General features: G+C 36.1%; 1 protein-coding gene across 2 annotated transcripts in view; it reads right to left on the reverse strand.

Annotated features, from left to right (window-relative positions):
- Window positions 1-296: 296 nt before the first annotated feature.
- The window catches only part of LOC145232241 (forkhead box protein K1-like), a 30,113-nt gene continuing 16,504 nt past the window's right edge, over window positions 297-13,905 (reverse strand). Inside the window, exons 9-13 of one of the 2 annotated variants that reach the window (XM_080096797.1) lie at window positions 12,324-12,514; window positions 12,199-12,258; window positions 11,409-11,639; window positions 2,107-2,187; window positions 297-1,571 (exon numbers count right to left, since the gene is read on the reverse strand). In XM_080096797.1, the coding sequence (XP_079952923.1) occupies window positions 1,534-1,571; window positions 2,107-2,187; window positions 11,409-11,639; window positions 12,199-12,258; window positions 12,324-12,514 (601 nt within the window). In that variant the 3' untranslated portion in view covers window positions 297-1,533. The remainder of the gene's footprint in view (window positions 1,572-2,106; window positions 2,188-11,408; window positions 11,640-12,198; window positions 12,259-12,323; window positions 12,515-13,905) is intronic. The other variant, XM_080096798.1, reaches the window with a different exon arrangement.

Below are 13,905 nucleotides of genomic sequence, written 5' to 3' on the forward strand. Positions count from 1 at the left end.
TTAATCTCCCGCACACATACATGCTTAAAGCGTTCCGCATTTTTTTTAAAAGCTAAAGCAGCTTTCCAAAAACGACGCATCATGGTGTAGTACATACCTACGCACAAACGCGATCGACCAGATACAAAATATGACCGGCATATGTTCGTACACAGATAAATTTTGCTATTTTAATATGTAGGCTAAACTTTTCCCAACCCTAATATAAACTTTCCCCAACCCTAAAAATTAACGTCATTCCAGACAATTTTGCTTTCGAATGTACACCGGTATTCAGCAAAGTTTTCTGTTGCAAGTTTAACGTTTAAATGACTGTATTCACAATGGGGGAATCCAAAGAAACAATTTATTAAACAACAGTTTTTTTGGTCCCCAGTTCAATTACATTTACGATGCAACAAAATCAAGTCAAGTCATGCCTTGAATACATATGACTTAGCATTCCCAAACACCTGCTCTTAATTCTCACTGATGTTCACTGCGTGTACAACAGCAATTTTCGTATGTGCTTTATGTTGCAGATTGTTTACAATTATTGACATGAAATAAACAAGCACCAGCACGACGAAGGCTCTTAAAAATGATCAACTTAACATTGGACACAAATATGTACAAATGTGGCACAAGTAGTTTGTAATTTCCGTTTGAACAGCACCTATTTTACAGACTATGCAACCTCTCATGTTTTATAATAAAGTTTTTGAAACATGGATGGCGTCTTTTAATCAGTGTTTCATACCGGAATGGAACGAAACCTAATAACGTTATTCGTTCTGAGCAAATTATTTATTTCGTTATTTCGTTCCAGACCGATATTTTCATTTCTTTTCGGTCTGACCGAAATAAATTTATAACGTTTTTTTTTTCGGTATTTCGGTCTTAAAAAAGAACATTTCTTTATGGTCTTTACAACTATTAAGCGAAAAAAAAGTTGCAACGCACAAATATTATCGTCGGTAGTTGTTAGGTCACATAACATTTGTCAATGATGGTCAAACGGATGTAAATTGTGGTATCTTCAATTTTTATTATAGCTTAGCCTAACGGCGCAAAATTTTTAGCAATTGTTACATGTCAAATGCCCAGAACGAAATACCGTAATAAAAAATAACGGTATTTCGTTCCGTTCCGGTATTTTAAATATTTTTATTTCGGTATTTCAGCCAAAAATTATGTATTTCATTGTAAATATTTTCAGCCAAACGGAACGTTCCGTTCCGGTATGAAACACTGCTTTTAGTACAAAACCATTTATATTTATTATTTTCCTGTAAATGCATTGTTACATTGGTTTTGATCCACATTAAAAATGACAACAATGCATTATAAACTGTGACACTTTCATAAATAGGCATTTTGATGATACCTCATGCAACACGATGCATGCTGTGCACAAATAGCATCAGATAGGCGCATCAAACAAATATGTTTTCTGGTGCAACTCTCAACGGAACTGTTTGGGCACGTTATTTGTTACTTTAGTAATGTGTCAATCAAATGTAATGATGTGAATACAGCCATCATTTTTGGACTTCATTTTTGCATTGTGGGCAAGTCATGGTCCATTTGGCCTGGAAAATACAAAACAATAAGTTGCTGGTCACAAAATACAAAAAATGCACAAGTGACTATACAGCTACCATTCCACGCACCATAAAAAAATCCACACATATTTTAGCAAATTGGTATCAGTACCAAGAGGGAATGACTACTTTTAGATTCAGAAGTTGGTATAGCGTTTCGCTATGAATATTAACAGATTTAACAGAAAAAGTGCATTTCCGTACTTGTAAAAGCATAGAGCCAATAAATGATGAACTGCAGACAGTGTACACTGTTTTGACCTATCTGGTCACTCTGCACTAAGATCGAAACAGTGTGCACTGTCTGCAGCTTAACTAAAACTAATTTCAGCAAAGAAAACAGAAAACCAAGGTATTTTACAAAAAATAATTACAAAAACGAAGGAAAAATACCAGACAAATCAATATATGTCTCCTTCAAGAAATATCCTATATGAGGGTAAACACACCAAGGCTCTATTAGTAAACCTCTTAAGTAGCTAATTGCCATAGATTTGGTCTTGCAATAAGAGTTCATTATTACCATCAGCACGTAACTTCTTAGCTGCAGTGACATCAGTATCATTGGAATCTGATATTCGTTTCATAAGTAGTTGTTGATTACCTGAAAAATTGTGGACATTTAGCCTGAATATTTATCTTTTTTTATGACAAACATCAAAAATTGTCACAGCTGGTTAGATAACTCCAAGAATGAAAAAGGTTGTTTTCCTATTTATTTATTTTTTTATCCTATTTTCCAATTTACTATACACACCATGTGATCTACTAACATGATTGCTTTTGCAAGCAAAAACTAATGATTTCCCACATACCAGTGGCAGTCTTTATTATTGCATTGCCATGCCATGTCTTTACCAATAGAATGGCTATCTGCTTGAAATAGGGCAACAGCAAGTTATAACTTGTTTAAACTAGTAGGGTGGTTTAGCACATATTGCCATTGAATACACTATGGCCTATTTCAAAACATAAAAACATATATATTTTTTTGTACAGTTATTTTATAATAGGTCCAATAATAGCCAACCGTTTTATCACCTTTCTTTGATAAAACTTTACAATCAACACCTCAAAATGACAATTACTGCAAGTTTTATCCAATTGGACGTTATATAAACATTCACCCATTCTAGGGGAGTAATGGGGTAACTGATCAGGCTGCAGGGCAAAAGTTAACAAGCGACACCTAAAATTGAACTAGAAGGGTGGCTTTTTGATATACTTCTATTTTATATATTCTATACGATATTTACCAATTTACTATACACATCATTTGATCTACACATATGATTGTTTTTGTAAACAAAAACTAGAATAGCGGTTTTCCTATATATTGCTGGGTTATATGTACTACATCATATTTAATGATGTATCACATATTCCATTTACTATATTTATAATGGATACATATTTGGCACCTACATTTGGGTCCCTATCTTTTTCCTGGCACTTTATAACCTAATTGTTTCTGCAAGCATAATCTAATGGGTCCCCACACATATGCATATGCGATTTGGTAACAGTAAAAATAGGGCACAATCACTGTTAGATATTTACCAATTTACTATACACATCATTTGATCTACATATATGATTGTTTTTGCAAGCAAAAACGAATGGGTCCCCATACGCGCGTTTGTGCGGATTTATGGTAAACAAACATCCTGGTTATTTTTAGATTCTTAAGGACAAGCTTAACCAACTTTAGCCTTAACCCAAAAAGTTTTGTCCATATTGTTTTTGCATCATTATTGTCATATAATTACAAAAAAACAGTAAATAGGAAAAACTAACAGGAAATACTTTCAATTTATTCTCATGCTTTGACCTTGATATTGTCGTGCAAGGTCAGTTTTTAAACACAATTTTCCAAAACTGAAAATGTGCTTGATAACTTAATAAAACGACATAGCATAGCTGCGCAAAAACAGCTGATTTCTAATCACCGACACGACTGCCTCATAAAACGTCGGTCCGGACGTCAAGCTGAGCACTCCCGCTGCATTCACCCGCCTTAATCGTAAACAAGTGAATTACTCCCTTGAGAGTTGATACTTCTATCTGACTGAGAAAATGGTCACGTAACGACTGCGTTCATGCGTGAAGCAGAGGCATTTTTTTCTATGCGCCACTATGGTCAATCACTCCCATTGCGTCAGCTGTGCACTGAGCGACAGGCAAATACGGTCATGACGTCATACGCATCGACTGTCCCTGCCGTGACCCCGCAGCGTTAACGTTTACAGCGCAATATCACTAACACCGTATCATCTTAATTCCAACCAGAGAGAAAATGGTCAAGTGACGACTGCATTCATGTGTGAAGCAGAGGCATTTTTCCATGTGCCACTATCGTCAATCACTACCATTGCATCAGCTGTGCACTGAGCGAGCACAAATATGACAAAAGACAGCATGTAAAAACATATTTTTACTATTACTGAGCTGATTGCACTGAAATTTTTACCAGCCAACAAGGAGCACCCTATCCACAGCTGTTAAAAATTTCAGCAGGTTAAGTCTTGTATTTCTGGCCTCAATAACATGTGAACAAACAAACAAATATTTGGGGGTAAAGGGGTGAAAATGGATATATACAACTTCAAGTTACAAAATAGTTTAAAATACGCTGCAATGTACCAATCAAAAAGTATGAAACTCCAGAAACATCTGCTTTAGCAAGTATAGCCGTTTCAAAAATTTCACGTTTTGGGGGGCTGTGGGTGAACCGAGGGGTCAAACGGGGTCAAAATTCACATGGACCATCGTTTGACCAATATCTATAATAAGAGTAAATTTGAGAAAGTTTGAACCATTCTTTCTTGACCAAAACGTGGGAACAAATCTGCGTTAAAAAATTCACATTTTGGGGGGCTGTGGGTGAACCGAGGGATCAAACGGGGTCAAAATTCACATGGACCATCTTTAGACCAATATCTGTAATGTGTGTAAATTTGAAAAAGTTTGAACCATTCTTTCTTGACCAAAACGTGGGAACAAATCCGCGTTAGAAAAAAAAAAAAATATATAGACAAAAACAATATGTGTCCCCTTCAGGGAAGGGGACCCATAACTAATGGGTCCCCACACGCGTGTTTGTGCAGATTTACGGTAAACAAATGTTGCGGTGATTTTTAGATTCTTAAGGACAAATTTTTAAAAAGCATTAACCCAACAATAAAAAAATTTTGTTCGTATTCTTTTTGCACTATTATTGTCATATAACTACAAACACATTAAAAAAGAACGAAACAAATACTTTAATTTAATCTCTTGCTTTGACCCAGATATTGTCGTCCAAGGTCTGGTTTTTAACGCACTTTTTTCTAGAAAGCTGTAACAGTTGTGTTACAGACACTTTAAATTAAAAAATGTACACATAACAAATTGTTTTTCATTTAACTTTGTTTCGCATTACCATTGACCTGTAGTAACCTCTCAGGGTGCACACGCCAAAAGACTGTTTGACCTATTGACACCGTTTTCAATAGTACGCCGTCCTTACTGTTCAACAACACCGTTTAACCTAATTTATACATGCCTTGAGTATTGATTCCTAAATTGATTGCAAAAAAACGCTACGTTATGACGAAAGAAAGTTCTGAACTGTGTTAGTAATACCTACTAGTTGACCTTAAGTAGCCCGTGGTCATGCGGCGGCGGCCGACCTGACAACAAGCATTTAAAACTAGTGATGTATCGAATCGGCGAAATTTCGATTCGGCCGAAACCGAATATTCGGCGGCTTTGCCGAATAAATTCGGCCTAATCAACCGAATCATTTATGACATCACGCAAAATCGCATCACGCAAAACCGGACAATTGGTGCAGAATGGGTGTGTTACGTTCTTCTTTAGTTCTGTGGGGTTTAACATTGCCTCAAGCATGACTGCCAACTCGACAATGAATTACTGTTTTTTTGTTTGCAGTGGAAAAAGCATCAATGTGTTAAAAAGTATAATGATTGGCGCAATTTTCGTTGGTACTAAGCATAAAGGACACGTTTACCGCTTTAAATGGGTGTTCGTAAAAGATTCGGTTTCGGTCGAATCGCAACATATTATTCGGCCGAAACCGAATCTTTGCAAAAGTGGCCGGTTCGGCCGAATAAATTCGGCAAACCGAATATTCGGTAATAGGCGCTATTAGATGGTACATATACATAATACAAGTATTTCTTTAGATCAGTAATTTTAAAACACAAGCAAGCAGGCAATTGGCGGCCTTTGGTAAAATAAATATGCGGCCTTCATAGCAAAAAGGTTGTGCACCTCTGGGCTATACCCATCAAGGGGTCGCATACAAATTTTTGTTTGAAAATGGGGTCGCACAGCATGAAAGTTTGAGTAGCCCTGTTCTAAAGGGTCCCATAATAGCCAACGTTTTTATCACCTTAGTTTGTTTCTGCAAGCCAAAAATTTAAGGGTCCCAAACACATGCAAAGTTGTAAATAATGCATTTTACAAGATAACCGTCATATTTTGGTGGTATGAGTTTAAATAAGGCGATAAAAAATTATCAATTTAAAAATCTATGTATAAATTATAACACGCTTTTTGAGCTACAAACTATGCAAATTGGATTTAATTTGGCCATTGTTAATAAAGTTTGCCCATTTTAGGGAGCTAATGGGGTAACTGATTGGGCTGTAGGGCAAAACATAACTAGAAGAGTGGCTTTCTGATATACTTCCATTTTATATATTCTAAACGATATTTACCAATTTACTATACACATCATTTGATCTACACATATGATTGTTTTTGTAAACAAAAACTAATGGGTCCCCACACGCGCGTTTGTGCGGATTTACAGTAAACAAATGTTGCGGTGATTTTTAGATTCTTAAGGACAAATTTTTAGAAAGCATTAACCCAACAACAACAAAAATTGTTCGTATTCTTTTTGCACTATTATTGTCATGTAATTACAAAAACATTAAAAAAACGTAACAAAGACTTAAATCTAATCTCTTGCTTTGACCCTGATATAGTCCTCCAAGGTCGGGTTTTGAACACAATTTTTTTAGAAAGCTGTAACAGTTGTTTTGCAGAGATTTTAAATTAAAAAGCAACTTGCTACAAGTGTATACATAACAAATTGTTTTTCATTTAACTTTGTTTTGCAAAACGAGTACCATTGACCTGTAGTAACCTCTCAGGGTGCACACGCCAAACGACTGTTTGACCTTTTGACACCGTTTTCAAAAGCTCGCCGTCATTCGTGTTCAACAATACTGTTAAGCCTATTTTATACATGCCTTGAGTATTGACTCCTAAATTAAATGTCAAAAAAACGCTAAGTTATGAAGAAAGTTCTGAGCTGTATTTGTAATACCGACTAGTTGACCTTAAGTAACCCGTGATCATGCGGCGGCCAACCTGACAACGAGCATTTAAAAAAATATTTATTTGGCAATAAAGTCAAGTTAATTTTTTCATCTTAACTTTGATTAACAAAGTTTTTCTTGACATATACAAAACCGAAGCATGGTTATTAGGTTTAAATCACGTCATAGGTGTAAAACCTTCGCCAAAACTAAAAATGTGAGTGATAACTTAATAAAACGAAATAGCATTGCTGTGCAAAACAGCTGATTGCTAATCACTGAAACGACGTCTCGTAAAACATATGTCCGACGTCAAGCTGAGCCCTCCCGCTATCGTAAACCAGTGAGTTACTCTCTTGGTACTTCTGCCTACAGTGTCTTTCTTGACCAAACGAGCGTTAGACACATTTACGTTTCGGGGGCCTGTGGGTGAACCTCTGGGTCATACGGGGTCAAAATTAACATGGACCATCTTTAGACCAATATCTGTAATGTGTGTAAATTTGAAAAAGTTTGAACCATTCTTTCTTGACCAAAACGTGGGAACAATAGCCGCGCTAAAAATTTCACGTTTTGGGGGGCTGTGGGTGAACCGAGGGATCAAACGGGGTCAAAATTTACATGGACCATCTTTAGACCAATATCTACAATGTGTGTAAATTTGAAAAAGATTGAACCATTCTTTGTTGACCAAAACGTGGGAACAAATCTGCGTTAGAAAGAAAAAAAGAAAAAAGAAAAAAAAAATATAGACAAAAACAATATGTGTCCCCTTCAGGGAAGGGGACCCATAAAAACATTTATCTTGCAAAAATGTCAAGTTTATTTTTTCATCTTTATTTTGATTAACAAGTTTTGCTTGACATATACGAAACCGAAGCACGCTTATTAGGTTTAAATCACGTCATAGGTGTGAAACCTTTGCCAAAACTGAAAATGTGAGTGATAACTTTATAAAACGAAATAGCATTGCTGTGCAAAACAGCTGATTTCTGATCACCGAAACGACGTCTCTTTTTGAAGCACTCTTTCTTTACCAAACCAGCGTTACAAACCAGCGTTAAAAATTTTACGTTTCGGGGGCCTGTGGGTGAACCGCTGGATCAAACAGGGTCAAAACTAGAAGGGTGGCTTAGCACATTTTACTATAGCATATACACTACAACCTATTCTGCAAACTGTAATATATTCTCTATATTTATTTATATTGGGTCCCATATTAGCCAACATTTTTATAATCTTGATTTGTTTCTGCAGGCAGAAACTCATGGGTCCCCAAAAACGCAAAGTTGTAAACAGACAACCATAAGAAACGTTGCTATAAAGTCAAACACAGTGATTGGTAGTGTTACTTAAAAAAACAAGTTATGTAAAGTATAAACTGTCTAAATCTCATGCAATTGAGACATTGTTATAAGTTTGTGTGCCTAAATAGCATAAAACACTGACATCTCAAAATGGCATATTATACAAACTGTCAAAATGTATTGTTGATTAATTCACCCATTTTGGGGGGTTGGTAGGGTAAATATTAGGGCTGCAGGGTGAAACACAATATTCGACAGCTACAAATGCCAAATTCAAAAAACTATCAAAAATTCATCCAAATCGGACGTTTTATAAACAATAGGTGGCTTAAGCAGTAAATATTGGGCTACACGGTGAAACACAATAATCGACGCCCTAAAATGGCATAATGAAGAAACTGTCCAAATTTCATCCGAATCGGCCATTGTTTAAAAAAATCACCCATTTTAGGGGTCTACTGGGGTAAATATTGGGGCTACAGTGTAAAACACAACAAACGATGCCCTAAAAAAGCACAATGAACAAACTGTCCAAAGTTCATCCAAATCACAGTACGCCAGGCCCATTGAAGGCGCTTTACCCATTTTAGGGGGCTAGTGGGGTAAACACTGGGGCTATCGAGTCAAACAAAACAAATGGCACATCTACATAACTATATCTACCATCTGTGAAAATTTCATCCAAATCCATCAAACATTTCAAGGCAAAATGAGGTGGACAAACTTTGGGCAGAAGAAAAAAAAGAAAAAAAAATCGAGTAAAATCAATATGTGTCCCCTTCAGGGAAGGGGACCCATAAAAATACGGACAAAAACAATATGTGCCCCCTTCAGGGAAGGGGACCCATAAATATTGCACAAACTGTTAAAATTTTATCCAAGGGATTAATTGGGTAAAAGTGGGGCTTACAGGGTAAAACAAAACAATGGACACCCCAAATGTATGTATTTTCTTTACCAGTGGTTATCAACCTTTCATAGATCAAGGCCCCTTTAAGTAACCTTTAGCACAGGGGTTGGGAACCTGCAGCCTGCGGGCCATGCCATGGCCAAGCTGACAATGAGAATTTAAAGACCCTTTATTAACTAGAAGGGTTGCTTATCACATTTTGTCATTGCACATATGCTATAATCTATTTTGAAACAATAATATATATCCTATGCTTATTTTGTATTGGGTCCCATATTAGCCACATAACCTTAGTTGTTTCTGCAGGCAGAAACTCATGGGTCCCCACACATGCAAAGTTGAAAATAATGCATTTCAAGAGATAACCATGAGAAAGTCGGATGTTGTAAGGCAAAACAGTGATCGGCACTGGGCTCAAATAATAATACTATGCAGAGTCCAAATCAGATTCACCCCAGATATTGTTTGAAATATGTCCTAGTTCAGGGGTGGGGAACCTGCGGCCTTTTAGGGCACCAAGTGCGGCCTTCGATGTCAGAATACAATTTAGGATGTTGATAATACACACTGCACCAGGCGCTAAAAACTATACAGAAACGTATTTTTTTTCCTTTATTTCACATTACTATTTGATTGGTTCTAGGGCAGCGGTTTTCAAACTAGAGCCAAATGTTTGCGTACTGGTACACAAAGCGTTTTCCGCAGTACTGCCAAGAGACCAAGGTTCTACAATTTTACTTGAGTTGCAAAAGAACAATTGTTTGCGCATAATCGAATGTCTTAAACTCGTCTGTGATGTCACAAGCTGCTCTTAGATTAATATTGATAATCAAGCGAGTTTCTACGTTAATAAAATCCTGAATGTTGTAGTGAGGGTGGAAATGTGGTGAGGAATTTTTCGTTAGCTTGGACCGTAAGCCCAATAGCACACCAACCATTCCGTAAGTCAAAAAGTTTGAATGCCACTGTCCTTGGCCTGAGAAATAATCTGTGCGGCCTAAACGAGTGTCGATAAACCGTTTGGCGGCCTTCACAAACAAAAAGGTTCCCCACCCCTGTCCTAGTTAAATAGTAACATAATGTGGTAAAACAAAAACATAGACAACTATGAATAGCAAATTCTACAATTTTGAAAATTTCATTTAATCCGACGTTTTTTAAATTTTTTTACCTATTTTAGGTGGCTGGTTGGGTAAATGTTGGAGCTATAGGGTAAAACACAACAATAAACATTTATAAATGGCAAGTCCTACAAGCTATCCAAATTTCATTCAATTCAAATGGTGTTTAGAAAATTAACCCATTTTAGGGGGCTAGTGGAGTAAATGTTGGGGCTACAGGGTAAAAAACATCATTCGAAACCTACAAATAGTGTATTTTACATGCTACCCAAATTTTAGCCAATTTCGACTCTGTTTATTAAACTCACCCATTTTAGGGAGATAGTGGGGTGAAATTGGGGCTACAATGTTAAACACAACAACCAGCTCCTATGAATGGTAATTTCTATAAGCTATAAAAATTTCAGCCAATTCCGACACAGTTTAAAAAAATGACCCATTTTAGGGGGCTGGTAGGGTGGGGTTCGACACACATACTTAAAAAATACGAAACCACAATGACTCAATCAATAGTACTGCAAAATTTCAGCTCAATCCGCCAATGTTTTTTAAAAATTAAAAAGAGGTGTTTTGAGCAACAACCGCTAATGCTTCTGATGTCATATGGATGTTAACAACCCCCTAACTGTAAACACTCACCCATTTTAAGGGGTGAACGGGATACATAATTGGGTTATTAAGACAAACAAAGTGGGATGTACATCTGCATAACTATATCTATCATCTGTGTAAGTTTCAATCAAATCCATCAAACATTTGATGACAAAACGAGTCGGACAAACTTTGGTAAGAAAAAACATTTTAGGGGGCTGGCGGGGTAAATAGTCAGACAAACTTTGCGAAGAAAAAAGAAAGAAAAATATTTGAGTAAATTTATTATTTGTCCCCTTCCATTGAAACACATGTGCTATATCAACCATTAAAAACAGAAGTGGAAAACTACTAATGGCCATTCATGTTTCTAAAACCTGGAAAGGAGAAGGTCAAAATGTATTCTCCAAACTTAACAAAAAAGTAATGCCAGTCAATATTTTCCACGATGCTCATGAACTAATGTAGAACAAGGGATGGGAACATCTGGTTTTATATTTTTTGGCATTCTAACACTAGTTTGATTTCAGCCCCATATTACAATACAACTATTTGTTACTAACCAGCAACCATGAAAGGTAACCCGGGATTCATGATGGGATTTCCTCCAGAGACCAGCGTGCCAATGTTAATGGGGATTGTTTGTGGACCTCTCGAGCCCGACTGGCCAGTAACCATGACAACATGTTGTTGTTGAAGTAGAGGGTGCGATGTGTTGACAGAAGTGAAAGTCCCTGGATTTACAGAGCTACTTGCTGGGGCATGCATCACAACTGACAATTTTTCAACAGGCGCTGAAAATACAATGTGATTTAACCAGAAAGGTAAGTGAAATGTCATAACAGACTACAGCCTATGTTAGGTTGGTTTCTATGAGTTTGCAATTTGTATTGATATATAACTACATTTAGGTGATGATTTATCTTCTAATCCAATGATTTACTTTTTTTGCCATTTGCTAGAATTGCAATGAATATACAATTTTGTTACGTTATTTTAATAGCACAGCTATCACTTTAGTTGTTACAGCATAATTGCTTGCAGAAACAGTTTTGTTTGTACTACATTTTACGTCATGATTAACCACACATATTATATATTTGTTACATAATTTTAATTGGGTCTATATATTTTTACGGCGTTTCACAATGATTGCTTTAACCACCCTTTAGCAAAAAATGCAAACAATACAGTATGTGTCCCTTTGACTCATAAAAATACATACATAATCACACATCCATGGGTGTAATTTTCTGAAAAATGGAAATTTGCTTTATTTAACAAAAACAATAAGTTCCAGTAAAATCATTCAGCCTTTTATTTTAAACCTGGTAGTTGTCAAGTTTTACGTACCATTGTCTTTTGAATCAGTCACCCCATTTTTCCCATCATGAATAACATCTTTATCCGCTACTGAAAGTAAATCATACCAAGTAATTGGAATACAAAATCCTAAATGGTAACACATATGGACTAACTTCTTATTCCTTGTTGAATACTTTGTGACCAAATTGATGTTGGTATAACATGACTGTTCTGTGAAACACTAGATGGTGTTTCTAATGAAGTTGAGTGAACATTTGGAACAGGAACACCCCCTATGCTGGGGACCGAAAATTGATTGATTTGACCATGCCCAGAAGGTGACCCTGGAGCTGACTGAGCAAACCTAAGTAATTTTATAGATTTTTTTAAGTAAAATATTTTCTTGGTAAGGATTGATCAATTATTGGAATTTAATTGGACAATCAGTAAAAGATAACCCAACAATAAAAGATAGACTATTTGTCACAATGTATTTGTAGTTTGGAACACTATATACGGATCTATTCATAAGTTTAATGGTGAAAATAACGGCCCAAATAGACGTAAAAAGCGACATGCTTTATTGTTCAAACGTTTTGGCAAATGCTCATACCATCATCAGTGATATGAAGGCCACATCAGTTACACCCGTTTATATATACTTTAGTCGTATATTTGTAGTTTGTTTTATTGTTTAAACGTATACTGATTTATACAACACTTTTATCATCAGTTGCCATACGCCTGTTCCTACAAGCTTCAAACCACCAGTGCAGATTTTTTAGTTCCTTACAGTTGTCAAGTTAGCAGAATTTTCTGTATAGGTGGCTTTTGCACATGTTGGCAGTTTATATGTAATACATCCTATTTAATGGTTACCCACATATACCAAAGGCTTTTTAACTGGTGTCAACTGTATTTTTTGGGTTCATAAAGCGATTTCAGGTAGGATTGTTCAAAGTAGAATATCAAATCCTGGATTTAAATCCAAATTTGCCACGTATATCGGGTGATTAAAACCAATATAAATTTGTGCTATAACAATGCCATAATGAGGGTGGTGCATTGATGGCATAATTAGTGATAAGAACATGCTGCTTGTTTGTTATGCATTAGTGAATATGTTTATACGATGTGGTTTGTAACGTTTTAACGGCATGTAATTATTTTCCGACTTTTACGAAAAAACAACAACCAACGGTTAAGGTTTTGGCAATAAGCCTTTTTACATGAGCGAATCGAATCAGCAAAATGATGCACATTGTGTGAGGTCACATTCTCGATTCGCTAAAGCATAAAATTACGTTGCTGCCGAACCGAAACGCATTCAAGGTGTTCAGATTTGCATAAAAACCATATGGTGGTTATTGTAAAGCGATATACAAAGATTAAGGCCGGATAATTGTTAATTTTAGAGTATTTTTGGGACAGTTAGTCTATACTTCTAAAAAAATCTAAATAAATTCGTTGGCAGCAGTTGTTTGCGTCGAGTTTAGACATACCAAATGTATGAATCTGTTTAATGTGAACTGTTAAACCCTCAGGAATAGTTGGAAGAAACATTCAAAATGTATAGATCAGTGGTTCTCAACCGCCAGTCGGCGGATCGCGTCAACTTTCCTGCCGGTCCGCCAAATGTATTCCAATTTTATATCATAAGATGTTTAAGGATTGTCCATTAAATAAAGAAATTAAAAATCCAATTTAAGCTGATTTGGTATTTCTCACGTTCCGTAAGTTGCAACATTGTGCAGT

Source organism: Phallusia mammillata, chromosome 6 (assembly GCF_965637545.1).
Source record: "Phallusia mammillata chromosome 6, kaPhaMamm4.hap1.1, whole genome shotgun sequence".
NCBI classification, from domain to species: domain Eukaryota; kingdom Metazoa; phylum Chordata; class Ascidiacea; order Phlebobranchia; family Ascidiidae; genus Phallusia; species Phallusia mammillata.